Genomic DNA, 20,601 nt, shown 5'->3' with positions numbered 1-20,601 from the left:
GCAACAGCAGGGGTTACCACAATGAGATTGTGCACTGCGAGTTCAATTCATATCTTGTGATGAATTTGTCTCAGCTTGTGCATCCCGTGGCCAACCTGCGCATTTCGAATGAATTGCTGAGTGTCATTTCTCTTAAGAGCCAAATCGTTCAATGTCAAAGCAAAGGTGCAAATTAAATCTCAGTCCATATGCCCTCAATGAAGGTAAATAATAATATTATTGTATGACAATACCAATAGCAGAAACCACTATGATTTTAACTAACAAAGAGATTATATTTGGTGTAAACCCGTACTACTTGATGACTCTGTCTTACATCAATGTATGATTTCATGTATGAGGTACAGTATGTCTATACTCATTAAAACCCAAATACTAATGTTAGATGTGGTCTCCCTATGTTTCCATAGAGGAATGTTGACCGCGATTGAAAATGTCAACAAAGGTATCTGAAGCAGACGGTGTCATGGCGGAGCAGACTGGACACAAGCATAGACCGTAAAAAATACAAGATGCGCCGCCATCTTTATTGTAGTTTGAACATCACTGCAATTACAGAGACATAAAACGTACACAATGTGCTATATAAACAATAGCTTTAACTTTGTGGGGTATTAGTGTCAGTGATGAAAAGTGTTTCATGCAAATGAATGCCGGCACTAAAGAAAATATGAATATGTAAAATTATTTATAGGCCTGCGGCTAGCCTTGACACTGCACATTTCATCATAGATTGCAGCAGGGCTGTTTCCAGATTCTCTCCTTACAACAAAATTGCAGTAAATCTGACAACTGCACCCTCTTATTCTCAGCTCGACAAAAAGCACTAAACACATTAATTATAATCTAAAAGTTATTCTGTTCCACCCACGGTCACAAGGTTCTATAGAGCAGTGTTCCTGTCCCGTGGGCCATTAGATTATTGCAAGTGGGCCCCCAAATAATTGGCAAACCACTTTTTTGGGGGGTTGATGATTTTAATGATAAAACATTATTATTTCAAAAAATAAAAGGTTGGGAACCATTGCTATAGAGGATGGCTAAAACAACACAGCACGTCAGTAACCACCAGGACTGATCTGCCTGTCATATGCAGTCATGCAGCACTCATACACCCAGATGACCACCAGGGAACCCGGTCAAATTGATTCTGTTCATGACATTGTTCACACTGCTACCACCTGGCAAACAGTACTGGAGCACCAGGGCCCTGCATGCAGCAGGCCCAGGGACACTGTCTATGGACTGTGACTCCACCAGGGCCCTGCATGCTGCAGGCCCAGGGACACTGTCTATGGACTGTGACTCCACCAGGGCCCTGCATGCAGCAGGCCCAGGGACACTGTCTATGGACTGTGACTCCACCAGGGCCCTGCATGCTGCAGGCCCAGGGACACTGTCTATGGACTGTGACTCCACCAGGGCCCTGCATGCAGCAGGCCCAGGGACACTGTCTATGGACTGTGACTCCACCAGGGCCCTGCATGCAGCAGGCCCAGGGACACTGTCTATGGACTGTGACTCCACCAGGGCCCTGCATGCAGCAGGCCCAGGGACACTGTCTATGGACTGTGACTCCCACTCCCCATACAGAGTTGACACAGCTTGTGTACAGTGCATTCACAGTGCTATAATGCATGGTTCACTTTATCACCACGACACGACTACTACTGCAGGCTATGTAACTGACCTAATTATTGCTGTATACAGTGATCTAGTGTAATATTTACCATATAGTATGTATGTGTGTGTGTGTGTGTATATATATATATATATATATATATATATACACACACACACACACAGTTTTATAGCCTCACAAATACAGCTATGCAGGTGCTTTTATTCATTTATTCGTTTATTTGTTCATTCATTCATTCATTCAATCCATTATCTGCACTGTTGAGGAATGATGTCATTTGACATAGATGTACATATAAAACGTTTTCTGCCAATATGCATCTAATAAATAGTGTCAGTTTTGGACAAATTCATATACAAAATAGAGTGATACTAGCCTGGCTCCAGCCCTGCTCCAGCCCATTAAGAAAATATGTTCTGGCGATTCAACGAAATGAATATTCAGAGCTAAAAGTGAATTCTAATTCTAAACCACTTAATTTTTCAATAAAATATTATTTCATCACACACTTCCCTGACAAGCATGACACTAAATTATATTCATTGAGGTGGAGGTCAGATGTGCGCTTTGAGTTATCAATTAAAATGCCTCAGGCAGATTGAATTAAATGACTCTCATTAGTCTTTAAAAAAGTGGTAAAATATGCAGATGGTTGAAGGAACAATGTGCAATTTTTGAGTGAAGCCGTTTAGTAACTTATTTTGAAGCAATTTCCTTAGGATTGGTAATCAACCAGCTGTACAGCTAATTGAAAAAAACTAAAACAAACACAACATGCCTCAGATCATTACCATTTTGGAGTTGTTGGTCTTTTTATTTGCTAAATGTTGTGCATTTCACAACCACTGACATACGTATTACAAGAATGAAAGTTATACAGTACTTGTTATACAGCTTTCATCATGGTATACCCTTTTTATTATAGTCTAATGCTCTGGTTCTGAAACTTTTTAGCTCGAGACCCATTTGTCCGGGACCCAAATTAGTGAAAATAGCAGATCTACAGGCTCACAAGGCAAATTTGTTTTTAATTTATGAAATATTTAGCATTTTTGGGGGAATGGTTTTTGAAAATGTTTTGAAATAATAATAATACTAATAATAAAAAAGGAAAAGTAGGAAAGAAAATACGAAGGGAAACAGTGGTCTAATGAATGTGCTTCTGCAACTTTTTCTGTTGGTATGTTTTACCTAGGTAGGATAATTTAGCAGTGAAGAGAACAAACAACTCTGAATAAGCAAGTCTTTATTTAGCAAATGCCTCTGGCTGCTTTGATCTCAAAGTAATTCTGAATTTGCTACAAGGCCGCTTTTCTCTTAAACGCGGCCTACACTACAGCTTTCAACTCCCCCTCATAGACCTATTTAAGCTTAATATTATACCCAGAATTACGCTATATTGTGGGTCAAATGTCACATCTGAAGCATAAATTGATTATAATACAATAAGGATTTCAAGCACCATTCTTCAAAACAGCAGTTGAAGTGGGACTATAGCCTTTCATTGTGTTTACAGTGTGTGTGTGTGTGTGTGTGTGTGTGTGTGTGTGTGTGTGTGTGTGTGTCTGAAACAGAGGAGGGAAGGAAACCTGAAAGAGGGTGTTGGGCAAGGTACCCGGATGGCTCACTCCAAAACCCCATTTTATTCCGCCGACCACACACTGGGGCCATTCTTGTATCCTTTTATTTGTTTTACTGACGATAAGATTAAACTAGACCAGGTCAGGTCAGGTCAGGTTGTGGCCTCCTGGTGGCGCTATAATATGCCAATGTGAAAAGGGTGCGATTTCCTCTTACGCCTTGGATGGCAATTGGATGATTTGAGGCATTTTGTTCCAAAAATGTGTTTTGTGGTGTTATAACAGGCCAATGGTGCGAACGAACCTATGACTCAGACATAACAATATAGCGTTTCTACTGTATAATTATGTTGTATTCTTGTATGAGCTTGTACATGTAGATCAGCTTATTATTCATATTTTTGACACATCCACACATCCAACACACCAGCACGCAACAAAGTCTAAATGAGGCATAACAGTATATGCCTAATCAAACAGGCTTATTGCAATTATTGCTATGTTTTCCAGAGGGAGGGAAAGATTGCTGCCAAGTGGCATACAATCCCGTTTACTAAGGATACATTCTCTTAACTACTTAGTGAGAAACACAACACCTGCTGACGTCTTTTTCTTCTTTACCCCCTGCTGATTTCTGCGTGGTTGATGTCAACCAGCCTGACTGTTATTTTCACTAACAAACGCGTCAGGGAATATGGCATGCCATACATTTACGCTGTATAATAGTGTGAATTGCACTCATTGTGGGACCAATCACTGACTGACAATGTCTGTCTATGGTGCTATAGTTTTGTCAATCACATGAGACAAAGGGGGTGACAAAAGTCTTCCTCACACTTGTCGTCACGTCAGATTGGAGTGACCTTAGGGAATTATAATTTTTTTCCCCAGGTGACCTTTCCTAACTACGATTTATATTAGGGGAAACAATGAAATGAAATAAAAAACTACTCTCTTTTTTCCCTTTCTTTTTTTTGCCCCCGCCCCCTTGTCAAAAATAGCTAAAATCACTAAAACGAAAGAAAGCAGCAAATGAAAATGAACTAAAAAGTTCCCCTCGGGGCTGCAGGTCTCCACCAGGCCAGGTCAGGTTGAGGCTTCCTGGTGGCGCTATAATAGGCCAATGTGAAAAGGGTGCCATTTGCGCTTACACCATTGATGGCAATTGGATGATTTGAGGCATTTTGTTCCAAAAATGTGTTTTGCAAAAATTCACCTATTGTTGGCGCTATAACAGGCCAATGTGAAAAAGGTGAGATATACAGGTATATATCTAGTATACGGTACAGTATATATAGTATATTATATATATATATACTTGCCTAGTAGGAAAGTCTGTGAAAGATGTCACGTAATTTTGGGGCAGAGGTTCATCGTTGGCATCCAGGGAGTGTGTGCGCAACAATTGGCATTGACCGGGTTAACGGTGCCGGAGATTAGCTGTTCACAGACGGACGGACGGACACACGGACGGAGTGCAAAACATACTCTCTCCCCATGCCTTTGGCCTGGTGGAGACAATTAATACTCGTCTTTTACTTTCTCTAATAACAACCTAAAACATGAACCTTGGTTGAAACAAGAATTGATGAACATCAATTAATTATCAGCTGCCTTATTATATCTGCCGAATTGTGCTCTCCTATAAACACACCAAGCCTGTTTGTGTGACACAACTGTGTGACACAACACACACACACACACACACACACACACACACACACACACACACACACACACACACACACACACACACACACACACACACACACACACACACACACACACACACACACACACAAAATGTCTGGTTGCCTAGAGATGAGGCAGCCAATCAGGAAGCTAGGTGGCAACTACAGCATCCAATGACATATTGGTCACGAAAGCCATCCCGGGCATTTATTGACCAGTAAAAAACTAAAGTTGTCCTTTAAGTAAAACATTTGAGTACATTTTCCCACCAATGACAATTACATTAATGGGACAAAATAACAACCAACTGACAGGAGAGTGAGTACATGTTCACAACCTAATCAATATAATGAGTCTTAATGGGTCAAATTGATCCATTTAGTGTTGTCCTTTGAATTCACTGCTCTCTGCATATATAAATCTTTTTGGTGGCCAGCAGCCAACGATAAGTGGACATTGTTGAATAATTGATGTTGCACTCACTGACTTGAAATAAGAACAAGGGCTTGTAGTCCACAAAACAAAGCAGAAAGGTAAATTGATAGGATTTGTGGCCATGGCAGCTAAGAGATTGTGGGTTTCTCCTATGCGCATATCACAATAGAAATATAAGTTATGGATGTACTGTATAGAGTGGAGCCTTCAATGTCAAAGTTAAAATAACTTCCTTTTTGTTGACAATTAGGATTAGACCGGATTAGACAGCAAGCTTTTTGTATCGTTCCTCAGGACAGTTTTCTCCTGTCACTTGCAATGAAATCTGTTAAAGGTTGACATGCCTTTCTGCATCACTAGCTCCTACAGTACATTTGCTCGGATTTCTGGCACCAGTGAGTGTGAACAGCTGAAATTATATACACTGGGAAGAACACGCCACTAAATGGAAAGATTGTGATTTTCTGGAAACGCTATCCAAGGCCCATAATCACTGATGTTGACAAACATGAAAAGCAAATGGTGAGGGAGCTACAGTAGTCTGGAAAATGCCATGCTGAAGGGAAAACATTTCAAGTTCTCATTGTCAGAGAGGACTTCTTTGTCTCGCCAAACATCCTCACCATAGCCTTTCTTTTCATTAGTGCTACTGGAAAAAATGTCAGATAAGATAACCCACTATGTTCTCTTCTGACAGCAACCCGTGACCAGCACAGAGCACACAACAACAGTCTCCCTACATGAGCCCAGGGGTGAAAGTTGTTATTTTATTAATCCACCACCGCACGCCACGGACTGGAGGAGAGAGAAGAGTTTCTCCCTTCGGTTGGCTCGCAGGGCCGTGCAGGCAGAGCGCCGTGCAGGCAGCACCAGTTCACTTTGCAGGTTGGAAATCCGCTAGAGAGCGGATACGGAAACGGACGTTTGTCTGCCTGCCTAAGGTATGCGTGCAAATGACCGGATATAGAAGGCGGGCTCTCTACTACGACGAATCCACCAACGTTCAAACCATGTTTCTGGTTGGCTGACAAGACTGGCACAATGCAATAAAATACCAGTTCTGATTGGTTCAGGAAACGAAATGAAATGCCGGCGGCAACTGTTTTGAGAAGTACAACTACAAAGTCAGTAGAAGAATGCGCTAAAAAAAAATATAAGCAAAATGGCAATGCAACCAACATTAGCTCAGCTCTTTAAGAGAAAGGAAAGAGTTGAAGATGAATTGCAGATGCATTTTTAAAATTCCTGATATAATAATACATTATTATTATTATATCAGGAATTTTATAGCACTTATTTTCTAAGTACTCAAATATGCTTTACATGTGTCTGGGGGACCGGGGAAGGGTATCCAGAGCAGGTTGCTGGGCAAAGGAAGAAGAGCAGCTCACTCACTCAACGGGTTGACTCAGGACAAGAGGATAAGGATAACTACCACAGGCCTCTGTGGACTTTGTTTTAAGTGTTCTGCTCTGTTCTGTTCTGTTACCCGTTCTGCTCTATCAATCCTCAACAAAGATATTAGGAGATGGAGTTTTGGGTAATTTTTGTTATTTTGCACGTTGACAAAATACATTCTTAAATGATAATCTGTTTCTCGTGTATGTCTCAAATACAAAACTGATCAAATTCAGGTTTGTGTGTCTTAGACTAGTACATGGGCTTATTGTAGATATCTGGTATATGGTTGAAGCATTCCATTTCCTTGTGATTATGGTATAAATAGGATAGGAGTAGGACTTGTTACAATCGATCATGTTATAGTAAGTGTAATGAAATAGGTAGCCTAATGCAGGTGTAAGACCTGTTTTGTGTTATATTGTGTTATAGGTTAGGTATAACTGTGCAGTTTTCTATGCATTTCAGGGGTACTGTGGGATTTCAACCCCAAAAGAAAATTCGTCCGCGCGTCCGGGTGTCGTCGCAGAATGACATTTCTGGGAGCTCCTGTAAGAAATGAAAGCCACTTTCACCCCAGCATGAGCCCAAATATTATCTTTCAGATCAGTTATTCCATTGTTTCTGCCCGTGGTCTGTAGGTTTGTTTCCATAAACATATTTCATGTTTTAAAATATCAAATGGAGAGGATTTTCTTTTATTCAAAAATAGGCTACCCAAATTAGCTAAAATGTTTCATGTTTCCAAACACATTTTGATTGTACCAAAGAACAATTTCTTTCAGGTGATAAAATAAATGACGATTTCCACTATGAAACACTCTTCAGTAGATTACACTTGCACGCTTCATTTCTTCATACGGTATGTACTGTAGCAGTTAATCGCTGTATCCAACAACACAATCCATAATTTTGCAGGATTTCACAGAATTTTTCAGGAGGTGCCTACGAGCAGCCTTGACAGTGCTGGGCTTCACAACATACAGTACATAGGCTACCTTGGTTCACTGGCACTATAATGCTACAGTATAAGTAAAAAGGTGCTCAGGTCTGTCTGTAACAAAAACATTCAGTAATTCCCAAATGAAGCCTAATTGAAAGAAGTTTGCAGCTAGCACACCCTCTCTGCTCAACCAATGGATGTGCACATTCTTTTTGGACTAAAGAGTGTGAAATTGCCAATGTTTGAGTCCATCAGCTCTAATAATTGTATAACCTGGACTGGCACCACCTATTGTACTACTTATGTCAATAATCCAACTCATATCATTCATATAATAGTAGTTATCTCTGGCAGCAGTTATCTGTGTGTGTGTGTGTGTGTGTGTGTGTGTGTGTGTGTGTGTGTGTGTGTGTGTGTGTGTGTGTGTGTGTGTGTGTGTGTGTGTGTATGTGCGTGCGTGCGTGTGTGCGTGCGTGTGACTGCATGCGTGCGCGTGACTGCATGAGACTGGAGCTAATCTCACAAACTGATGGACTGATCCGCATCAAACCTTTCATGCAGGCAGCCAGAAAGCCAAGGAAGGCGCTATACAAGCGTGCATTACATTTTGGGCTATGACTGAACCACAGGTGTTACAATCAAAATGTATTTTTCCCTGTATTCCTTGGACCATGATGCAACTCCCAAAACATTTCCGCCTCAATAGTTTTTCTTCCATTTTGAATTTCCTTCACAACACACACCTTATCTCTGGAATGATGTGATACTGTATCGTACTGATTTTTCATATTCCATTCCAATTAGCTACAATTCTGGCTTCCAAAGTTTGCAGGAGTGGCCTATTTTTGGGGAAAACTAAAAAGGCCAAGAATCATAAACACAATTGACCCCACATTTTAATTTGAGCCAATAGTGATTTCACTTATAGACCCATAGGGGACACAACAAAAGCTACAAATGTTACTGTTTGTAGCAGAAACAAGATTTTTCCACCACATGATCTTGGGAATCATGTGACAATGATGTGATTAGAAACTGGGCATTGGGCACATGTCTCTGCCAGGCCTGGCAGATACATGTGCTCCACAGAACGCCGCTTTCTAGGTTTTTCATATTTGTGAAAGTTTGGTTATAATTCACTTGATATTTCATGGAAAAACACCGGGTTGTGAATGGTTATCGACTTCCTGCTTTTGGACCTGAAATTTCAAGCGACTAAGGCTGGTATAGGACTAACTATGTATAAAGACCCAGTTCCTTTAAAAGCATAGTGTGCACCAACTGTCTGGGGTTTCAAAGCCTTCTGCTGACCATTTCTCAATGTGATTAGGATCCATTCTTCAGTTGAACAGTCGGTTAGGAGATTATGATGTTCAGTGGTCATAATAAGGAAAATGAGGGAGTGAACATGTTGACGGAGGAGGTAGGCGACAGTGTCTTGGCTGCGGCTGGCATACTCCTTCTGGCTTCCTTGTACAGAAACGGGGAAGGAGGGAGGAACAGCTGGGCTGTAGATATTCATGTCATGATGGAGGCTGCACATCTGATCCTATGGCAGCGCATGACTCACGCTGCTGAATGTTCAGTGGGAAGTGCGGGGCCACCGCGATTAAAGCACAGAACTCTGTGTGTGTGTGTGGGGGGCACACAAACAGCTACTTGGCTCTCCTTCAGGCTTTAGGTGCCAGCACAACAACCCCTACCAAGCCAATGTTGGCCTCGGGCCAAATCATTTGCACAGTTGATTGGAGCCTGGCCCCGTCGGGGCACAGGTTGCGTGGCACCAACCCCTTCATCCTCCATATTGAAAAGAAAACACAGCCTCACTCAACAGATTAAAGGCTGGCATTATTTATCATCGTTTCAGTCAGGATATATACAAACAAAAGCTGTAAATTAATTTAATCCCATAGGAAGGGAACAGCTTGTGTAGGCAAATGTTCTCATTGAAGTGTAGGGAGAATTTGCATTGCCTGGGAAGATTGGGTGCAGGTCTTTTTTCCGACAGCATATTGATCCGAAACCTCAATCCTAACCTAACCCTAACCGCAAGCACGGGAGCAGCGCATGTCGGACCATCGCTTTTTCGCATCGCAGCGACGGTCCCCTCGCTGCGGAGCGGACCGTTGCCCCGTCGGCTAGAATGCTGTCGGAAAATAGTCCGCCTCCCGGGAAGATTGACAGCAGCCACATGCGGAGGAATTGATTCAGTAAACTAAGAACTTAAAGCAATTCTGTTGAAGCTTTGTCAATATCCATTATATAGGAAAACATCTCAAATAACCACTTCATTAAAACTCCAGAGTAGACTCCAGAGTAGACCATAAGTGAAGTCTTCACTCTTCACATCATGAATGATATGACAAAGAGTGGCCATTGCACAGGAATTCTCCACATGGTATCTCTTACATCAGGGATAATAAAAGAGCATATTAAGCTGATTGCTCACCTCTTGCAGAATGATGCTTCCATATGACACTTGGCTCAGGTCGACCAATCGCCAGGCACATTAGATTGACATTGCTGCCCTCATTTACTGCGATGTCCGTCGATATGTTAGTGATTCTCGCAGGTACTAAAAGAAAGAAAAGAAAAAGAAAAAAAAACGACAAATGACATATTTTTGCTGTTTGGTAAAGATGGCAAGAGGCAAGTTGTCACATGAGTTAGTCTGTCTATCAGTATGTAACTGCATGTTCCCAGAGTTAATCATTGACATTTTTGTGCAAGCTGCCAGCAGGCAAAGACAGTAATTGTGCATTTTTTTCACCACATTATGTTTAATGTATTTTGAAATATATTACTTGAAATGGCAGTATATGGAGTCATATGCCATACTTCATAAATGACTGCATGGAGACCAAGATCCACATGGAAGCCAACCCGATATTAAAACTGTTCAATTAATGACATGCACCTATCTTTCCCACTAAGTACACCAAAGAGGTTAGAAAATGTAGAGGATTTGGGGACTCTGTGATGATGCAATAGCTGAGAAATATGACCTGGCTTACTGTGATATCACATGATTCATTTGTACACTGCTCATTAGATAGAGGAGCATTAGCTAGATATAAAGTAAAGCACAATTGACAGGCCAGCTAGATTTAAGTACAGTACTTGTGTATGGCTAACCTGTGACTGACTGTGGGTCGAGGTCAAAAGGCATTGATTAGTCTTAGTTAGTATAATTTAATTCACCCAAAGTGACTGAACATTATGCTAATAAAAATCTTCCTCACCTGATTTACACTACACATGACCCTTATGTTCAACTTGCTATAATATGGATATTCAAAGGGATTCACTCGCAATTCCGACTGTGTGTCTTCACGTGGTGTTAGAGTTAGGTTTAGGGACAGGGTTAGTAAGTTGGACCAACACGCCGTCGGAATAATGATGCTGACCCATATTCAAAGCTGGAACTGTTTAGCATACCATTTTACTTTACTTAACTGATATTTAAACATTTAAAAACTGGTGAGATGCGTTACAGTTACTCTTACAGATTGACTATATTGAAACTGATCTCTGAAAACAAATGCCACATTACCATATGCAAAGTATTCTGATTCATGTTTTTCTACTTTTTAAAATCTGTACACAGGAATGAGAATAATTTATAGTGTGCATGATAGGGTATCAGAGTAGGCATTGAATATAGTGATTCACATTAACATTTATAAACTGAATGTTATTTAACAATATTTGCAATTATCTACAGAGAAAAATACTTTTCAATAATCTTACACTATATCACAACCTCTGTGTGATAGAATAACACATAATATGTACTGTATATTGTATGTACAACTGTATGTACAAATTATGTATTGCACATACAGAATGCATGTGTAATAGGTGATGGTTTTCACATTTTCTTTTGCCCAAGGCACACCAATATAGGCAAGTCAATATCTCAAGGCATTTGTATTCACTGTGAAAATAGCCAATTATAATGAGTTGTGAGACTATTTTAAAATGGAAAATTTAATATAAAAAGAAAATATTATGCCTATAATGAAATGACCAAAAGAGGGACACTGGTTAAAGGGCCACTTCACCCCATTTGCAACTAGATCTTATTTTAATGTTGTTTGGGTGACAAGAAACACTTTCCTGGGGTTTTGATGTGGGTAATATGCATTTTTTGATATTGTAGTATTTCAAAGTGTTTGTGATCTGGTCTCACTTCCTTCCTGGATTACATGTTGTCTCAGTCTCAGTCTTTGTGAACCCCTCGAAAACGAGATATTGTATCTCAAGGGGTATTCCAAATAAAGAAAGAATTTCAATCAGTAAGGTGTGTATCTATTTTGCGTCCAAGCCATAGACTGTAAAAAATATGGACAAAGCGTTCCCCGGGTCTAACATGAACGTAAAATGAAGCCTGTCAGTCCTTGCAATGGAAGTCGCCATCTTTCTAGATCCGTTTGGGCCCAGCTGGCCCATTGGCTGGCCCCGACAACGAGGCGGGACTTCCCCCCTTCTTCTTCGTTGGTTTTTATTTTGACTCGAGTGGGTGGGGGATCCCGTTCATAGACTGTAACGGCAGCCACGCCCATCAGAACATGCGAGACTTTATGGTAAAAAAATATATAAATGGGACCATAATTTATAAAATCCTTATATTATATTATATATTTCATTAGAAATTAGACTTTAAACTAGTGACTGGAAGCAAAAAGTATTCATGACCATGTTTATTAAGGTAATACAGTCTAGGTGAAGTTGGGCCCAAATACATGGACTTCTATGGGGCTATGGGTTTTTTTGGGCCCAATGACAGCGCCACAACAGGCCATTATATGATCCCGATTTCCTTGTGGCTTCACAAAATATCTGTCTGACTGCCCCCCTGGTCCAAGCATAAACATGGTAACGCCCCCGCCTGCCTCTGATTGGCCTTGGAAATAATACAAGAGAATGACAGCTTGGCACGCGCGACAGAATGCAGCCTTGTAACTAACTTGTAATTTGTATTTTTGTAGAACAGGCAAACTAATATTGTTTATGCCGTTTGCTTTGATTGAATAATTGATTGAACACACGTGTACGTTGTATGATGATTTGGGTGTGTTCTAAATAAAGCGTTCGTGTTGATTATGGTGTATTACTCTAATTATAGTAAACTAATACTATTATACTAAAAAAGATAAAGATCAAGGGAAAATAGACCTTTTTACAGTACAATAATGTTTCAACAAGTCACGTTTGCACTTGTCTCATGGCACACCGCAAAAGTAAATCAAAGTCTAACTATAAGGTGAGGCAGAGTTCTACTCTCTTTGCTGCATTTATATTTTGTTTCCTGCTCTGTCAGTAGTTGTAGTTATTAGTTAACCTAACTAATAACTAACAGCCTATGAATACAGTTCATCTCTCAGATGAAGAGTGACAGGCAAGCAGGAATACAAGGACGCTCACCCTGTGTCAAATGCGGCGACCTCAGAACAGTCCCCACCAAGTATTCCTAAATGTAACCTCAGTAAAACTATGCCTAACAATAACCTTATTCTTAAGATTAGGGGGCGAGCGGCCAGTGAAAAAAATGTGGGCGACTGTGTTTTGGGGCGAGCGTTCCGGTTACCACAGGCAGCCCGCTATGCTTGGCCATAATGAGCTCTAACCAAGATGAATGAATGAAATACTGCCAGTGTGTGGAAGAGGGGACAGGTCCATCACCTTGATAATGCCAGGGGCTGTGTGATTAAAATGCATCTGTCTTGCCACAGGGCCCTATAGTAGATGGTGTCTGTCGTTCCATGGACATGTCACTCTTCATATCGGCATGGCAAAGGTTTTGCAGCAGTAATTAATTGGGAAATGGGATCAAGAGGCTGCCGAAAGAGGAAATAGACACCTGCTTTGGGCGCTTATTTAATCATAGGCCTCCAGTGATAAGGCTTCTTCTCCACTTATCAGTAACATTTTCATCAACATTTCACAATTAAATGTGCTTATTTGAGAGCTAAAGGAGCAGATAGTTCATTAGTGACACAATGTACGGTTTCAACCCATGTTATAACATGGGTTGAAACCGTACATTGTGTCACTAATTAACTATCTGCTCCTTAACACTGGGGCAGACAAATGCAATGGCAAACAATACATTAAGCAGTTACCAGTAGTGTAAAGTAAGTACATACATTTACTCTAGTACTGTACTTAAGTACAATTTTGGTACGTACTTTAATGGACTATTTCCAATTTTCAGTACATTTACTTCTACTCCACTACATCTAAATCTTAGTTATACTCCACTACATCTCAATCTTAGTTACTAGTTATTTTTATAATTATTATTACAAAACACTTCTGAATACATTTTGGCCATTTGAAAATAGCCGTACAGTACTGTATGTGGCCACTGATTTGACCATTTTTGTATTGAGTTGTGCTTAGGTAAATGGTGCATTTATATAGCGCCTTTATCCAAGGCTCTTTACATAGATTGTGCATAATACATTCACCCATTCACACACACTCATACACCGATGGCGGTGGAAACCATGCAAGGCACCAACCAGCACATCAGGAGCAATTAGGGGTTCAGTATTTTGCTCAAGGACACTTCGATACTAACTCTGGGGGAACCCGGGTTCGAACTGGCAACCTTGCAGTTACCATCCGGCCACTCTACCCCTGAGTCACCGCCGCCGTGCTTGAAATGTACTGTAAATGTAGGCCTACTGTAATTCTTCAAACTGTTAATAAATACTTCAATCAATCAATCAAAAACAAAGTTATTATAGTATCATTTCTCAATTTGTATGGTATGAAGAAAGGTGATAATTATGACAATTGAATGATTATGAATTCTTACAGAAAGTGAACAATGAACAAACAATATAATTCAGCCACACAAGATAAAGTTACTGCTGTACAGTATGTGTTAATTAATCATCACATCGCAATTTGAAATGAACAATGTAGACTACAGTAATACATTTGTCCTACAATTGAGCAAAGCAACAGTGTTTGTGTATGAGTGGGTAAGTGAGAGATTTCTCACAGCTACCATGTCATGTCATGTCATTGGAAAACCTCATTCATATGTCATGTCGTGTTCAGTCATTACAATTTCAGTGAAGTACACAAGGACAGCTGAACGAGAAGGAATATTCACAAAATGTTGAGCCTGATAAAACACATGGGGCTGCCGGTGCTTTGGAGGGGCTAGACATGAACTAGGTTAGTTTTCCCACCGGTCGGTGGTGACACCTGCCTTCAAACTGCCAAATGTTCTCAGTTCAAAGGCAACTTTCCATGGGGGACTTACTTAAACCCATTGCATGTTGTGTTTTAGGCTCCAGTCCAAAGGGATGAAAGTGCCATTGAAGTGAAACCAAATGGCAGTGTGATGTTTTGTGAAAGCTCTTGTGACTCAATCAACAGTGATGGGAAATGGGAATGCCATGCATTCATGACAGTTCGAAACATTACAATATTGCCTTGGTACCCTTGTTGTGTAATACTGTAATGTTCAAATATATAACCACTTGAGACCTACAGTATATATCGGTACCTACATATGGTGAATCGAGAAAATAGCCGTGTAGATCCACAAATCGCTATTTTAGAAGTTTGAAGTTTTGGGATAACCTATATATTGTTTTACCTTTAATGCCGGATGCTACCTCTGTGTCACATATACCTGTGTCTCATATAGCAACATATATATATTTTTTTTAAAGATTTTAAGGTTTTTAGAAAACCTTAGGTTAGGTTTTACGAGGCGTTTTTAGAATCGGCAATGTCATACGTAAATTAGAGACGGGGTTAAAATGGTTCAATGTATGACCCTATGTATTATATCTGGCTAAGTAAAATATAGTGAATAAAATCCAAATCCCTTGCATAACTAGGTAGTGGCTGCAACCATCACGACAAGGTAACGTCACAAACAAAACTACCCAGTAGCTCAGAGCAGTGAGACAAAAATGAATCCATGACCTCAACCCAGAAATGCGTACTTCATAGTTGACTGGGTTGTAGCATGGGATGATGCAGAGCAAACGAAGCGCTTAGGTGCACAGAGTTTTTCCCCTCTGAAAATCCTGATTATCATTCAATCATGACTTTCAGCGTGTCCTTCAATTATCCTAAACCAATTCTGACTCTGAAATGATTGACTCATCCCTTGGATTCAGGTAATGAGGCACACACAAGCTGATTGAAAATATAAACTGACATGAAGAGATGTGCACAATATAAAGACTAATGCCTAATTTATGCGTCACATGACAGTGCCACACGCTGAAAATATCAGAGATACCTTTATTAAAACAAAGGTCGCAATGGCTATCTCAAGACCAAAGTGGCACAGTACTTAAAATACAACCCATATAATTACATGGTTGTTCACCACAGCTGTGTTGGAGGTGTGTAGATGATTATGCATGAGTGCGCGTACTTGGGCACGGCATGCATACACGCACGTACACACACACACGGCACGCACGGCGCACGCACGCACACCCACACACCCACACCCACACACACACACACACACACACACACACACACACACACCCACACACACACACACACACACACACACACACACGCACATGCACACGCACACGCAGAGGGGTGTGTCAGTGTGCGTGCGTGTTATCAATCAAGATAATCAAATAGAAAAGGGGCAGGACACAGAACAACTCTTGACAATTCCACACAACAAGATTGTCAAGAGTTGGTCTGTGTCCTGCCTCTTTTCTATTTGATTATCTTGATTGATGTGAGCACCCCCACCCCCACCACACACACAAGCACTATAGACATATATTTGTGTCTAGTGTCTACAGTACATAGGTGCAACGCATTTTACTTGTCAGCTTGTGTATCTGTTCTTTTTGGGAAGCGACGGCAACACTGATGTGCGATGAAGTATAACTTAAGCCAGAAACTACAATATTACAAAGACTAGTACTGGCCTATGGTCTACTATTTTACTACTAAAAGTATGGTCTTCTTACAGTAGTATATAAAACCAGAGGGCATTGACAGATTTTAGATCAATTCTAGACAACAAAACAGTCAAAACTGGAGGCTGTGTGCTTACATGTGAGCCATCCGATCAACCCCTGTCAGCCTTCCACACTGCATCAGGAGATCGGATCTACCTCAAATATACAATTATTTCTTTGAAATATGGTGCTTTCACCTTTATATAAATTAATTAATCAATCATTATCAGATCTTGCTATATTTGGAGAATGTCACATTTAAATCTCAAAGCTCAGCACACTTTGTGATTCAATTGGAATTATCAATGACGGCATTAACTTAGATGTTCCATAAAGGCCTGTCTGCTGGTGTGTATTTGCCTTCTTCGATGTGTTGGTCAATCTCCTTTACTCTGTGTTTTCTCTGTGTTACCTTTACGTTCTCTAATATCGAACATATTAAACAGCTTCTTCTGAAATAAACCGTGATGTAAACTCAAGCAGAATGCTACTGTTCATTTTCTGTTTAATTTCTTGAGGCAGGTTGGTGTTTGAGAGAAAGAGAAAAAGAAAACTTCTTGATCCATTTAATGAAATATTGTTTTCTGACTGTAGTGGCTATACGTGTGTAGGTGACTCAACAAGAGATTATGCTCAATCTGCATGGTTTGGCTATGTGTGATGAAAATAATGAGACTGTTGCACCTTGGTGGCATACAGTATCAAGTGTGTGTGTGTGTGTGTGTGTGTGTGTGTGTGTGTGTGTGTGTGTGTGTGTGTGTGTGTGTGTGTGTGTGTGTGTGTGTGTGTGTGTGTATGTGTGTGTGTGTGTGTGCGTGCGTGTGTGTGTGTGTGTGTGTGTGTGTGTGTGTGTGTGTGTTAAGAACATTGAGTTACACTGCAAGCCTTATGTCGATTCTATTGTTAAAGGACCACTTCACCACTTTTCAAAAGAATCTACTCTGTCTGTGTCTCATAGGAGGGCTGTGGGCAGTTCAGAAACCGTCCTCCAGTAACATCATCGATGGGGAATACAAGCTAATAGAAACTGCAGGCTTTCTATTCCTGAAAAGTTGCAATGCAAAAATGGAAGCCATCATTCTCACGATAATGAAAATCTAGAAAAAAATCGCGCCATTTTCTCATGATTATTAGTGAGGACCTATGAAGATTGAAAGTTGAAAAGTGGTGAAGTGGTCCTTTATCTTCAAGTCCTCCATAAAGATCTAGCTCAATAGCAGCTGGACCTCATTACAATCATCATAATTATATTATTTAGTTGAGTTGTAACTGTTTCAATACCCATGTTGATGTTGTTTTTGCTATTGACAATACTGACAAACAACAAAATCAGCCTAGGGTTGAATGCACCTTTAAAGCATTTTGATTTGATAATGAACACTGCAAACAATGCAATGCATATTGGTATTCAGTTACAGTACACATGGTGGTACGCCTGTGTGTTTTGCACCAGTGCACTGGTGACAGTATTAAGTGTGGATATCTAACATCAGCTGGGTTTATCAGCTAATGTCAACACTGACCGCATATCTATCTTTTCAATCTGATCATGTAATCCTGTGCTAGCCAACAATAATCACTATTGGGAATGTTGCCGTAGTGTTGACGTTACACAGGGGTGCAAAAGCAAATACGTGTGTAATACCTGAAAACACTGAATTATGTCTCCAGTACTCATTTCAGATGTCTTTATTGTTTTATTTATATATACATACATACATATACGGTATATATATATATATATATATATATATATATATATATATATATATACTGTATATATATATATAAAGCATATATCGTCGAAACGCATCGCAACCTCTTCTTTTCTGTTCAAGATGTCTTTATGTAACCACATGCTAGAAGTACCTGTCCACCACCATGGATTCAAGGTCTCCCATTCACCGTGCATGGAACATTCCAGCTTAAAAATGATTGGCTACTCTAAATAGAAATCGGCCAACTATCAATGTCCTAGTAATTGCTCATTCAATGCTCATGCATTGAATCGCTATGCTACTGCAGCTTGTAATAACAGTAAGGAGGTTTTCCTTGCATTTGCGGTTTCAGCCTTGACACTTCATTATGTGTTGGATGTCAAGAATCATTTCCCCATAAATCTTTAGGAGACCCTGTTGAAGGGCCTGATGAAGTGGAAGCTACTGTAGTATACACTGCATTTATGTATCACAATGTTAGCTAATAACAGACAGTCCATGTCATGACAGGCTGATGGGTGCACCAATTTCTGATTGCATGAGTCTTGTTTCAGCCAGGCACAATTTCATAAACTGGGCTATAAAAACGAACGAGCTTGTTATTGTGTGTGTGCCTGTATACTGCATTTGTCGAAATACGGATATTGAAATGAGCATGGATTCCTCGTTTGCTACACATCGGTGGCAACATATACCGCATGCACAGCAAGTTCCTGTATGTTCGACTGGGTCTAAAGGCTGTCAGTCACAATCTACAGACTATACTTAACTTGACACTTTCAAAGCAAAATAATGTTTTTATTTGACTAGGCAAGTCAGCCAAGAACAGATTTTGTATTCACAAGGAGGGCCTGGGATAGCCATTCTCTGGCTTCTCCGAACCCACTCCGGCCATGCACTCAGGCCAGTGCCCCTGGACAGTATTGTATTGTATGTCCGCAACATAAATGGATTTTGGTGTCATAATGAGTAAAAGTACTCATTATTATGCAGAAACGTTCAAACGTCCCATTTCAAGTTGTATAAAAATCTTTTGAAAATAGCCGGAATATATATACAGTATATAGTGCTGTGTGGTTCATGCCTATGTTTAGACTTTAGAGCTAAAGTTTTCAAATAATTGTAGTGCAGTAAAAAGTACAATATTTGCCTCTGAGATGTAGTGGAGTAGAAGTAAAAGTATTGAACATTGTAGATACTCAAGTAAAGTAAAAATACACAGTACAGTACTTGAGTAAATATACTCAAGCTACAAGCTCACAATGCGTTGCACTGCATACAAGTGTCTAGATCCGCTATCGATCAAATGGTTAATACAAGTAGCACGCTGAAGAACCATCTCCCCATCAATCAGCGTCAAAGAGGAACAATAAAATAACATATCATTTTCTATTGTCATTGTGAGCTTGTATAATTGTAAAATAGAGCATTTCACTTGTGAAAAATCATATAATGACCAAATATGGAGATACAAGGTTTCTGCCCAACAGTGATGAATATGTTATATGGTACCGTTAAGCACAAGTAATATAGGCAATAAGAAAATGGTGAAATAACGATAATAACAAACAAAAGATTATGACTATTAATAATAAATGATTACAATATTAAGCGGTGCAATTGGGATTATCATCCTAATCGTGCAGCCATACTTAGTGGCCTGTGTCACTGAGCGGTTCTGTGTTCCATCCCTGACTGACTCAGATCAAAGACTTAAAATATGGGAGCTGATGTTTCTCTGCTTGCCATTCAATGTTTAAAAGATAGATTTGGGGTAAGCCCCTGTAATGGACCGGCTTCCTGTGCAGAAGCGTATACTGTATGCTCACAGTAAGCAGTTTCATGCCTCAGAGACAACAGATAATCTCTTTAGCAATGAGCCACATCAGCTCCAACAAGGCTTGCTTACTCTTGAAATTATGCATCAGATGAACCTATTATTGTCCAATTTTAATGGCTAATTGGCAAATACACATTACGCCACTCTGCCAGGGTAGCCCTAGGGTACAATTCAACCATAGAAATGTGCAGACAATTAATAGTAAACAGTTATGGAATACTGCATTTGAAAGGTTATGTTTGCCATCGGATGAAAACCAATAAAGGCATGTGCTCAAATTGTAAACACTGTCGTTACACAAAGGCAACTGAACACAGCATGTATCAGGTCAAATACCCATAAACCTCAGTAGGTGAGAAATGTAATGAAATACCCACACAG

General features: G+C 40.1%; 1 protein-coding gene across 2 annotated transcripts in view; it reads right to left on the bottom strand.

Moving 5' to 3' along the window:
• The window catches only part of opcml (opioid binding protein/cell adhesion molecule-like), a 252,494-nt gene that overhangs the window by 45,001 nt on the left and 186,892 nt on the right, over window positions 1-20,601 (bottom strand). For both annotated transcript variants that reach the window (XM_080780138.1, XM_080780137.1), the window contains one exon: window positions 10,140-10,265. In XM_080780138.1, coding sequence (XP_080636264.1) covers window positions 10,140-10,265 — 126 coding nt within the window. The remainder of the gene's footprint in view (window positions 1-10,139; window positions 10,266-20,601) is intronic.

Source organism: Protomyctophum bolini (genome assembly GCF_963924005.1).
Source record: "Protomyctophum bolini genome assembly, chromosome: 13".
Lineage (NCBI taxonomy): Eukaryota > Metazoa > Chordata > Actinopteri > Myctophiformes > Myctophidae > Protomyctophum > Protomyctophum bolini.
This window is presented reverse-complemented; position numbering and strand designations above follow the sequence as displayed.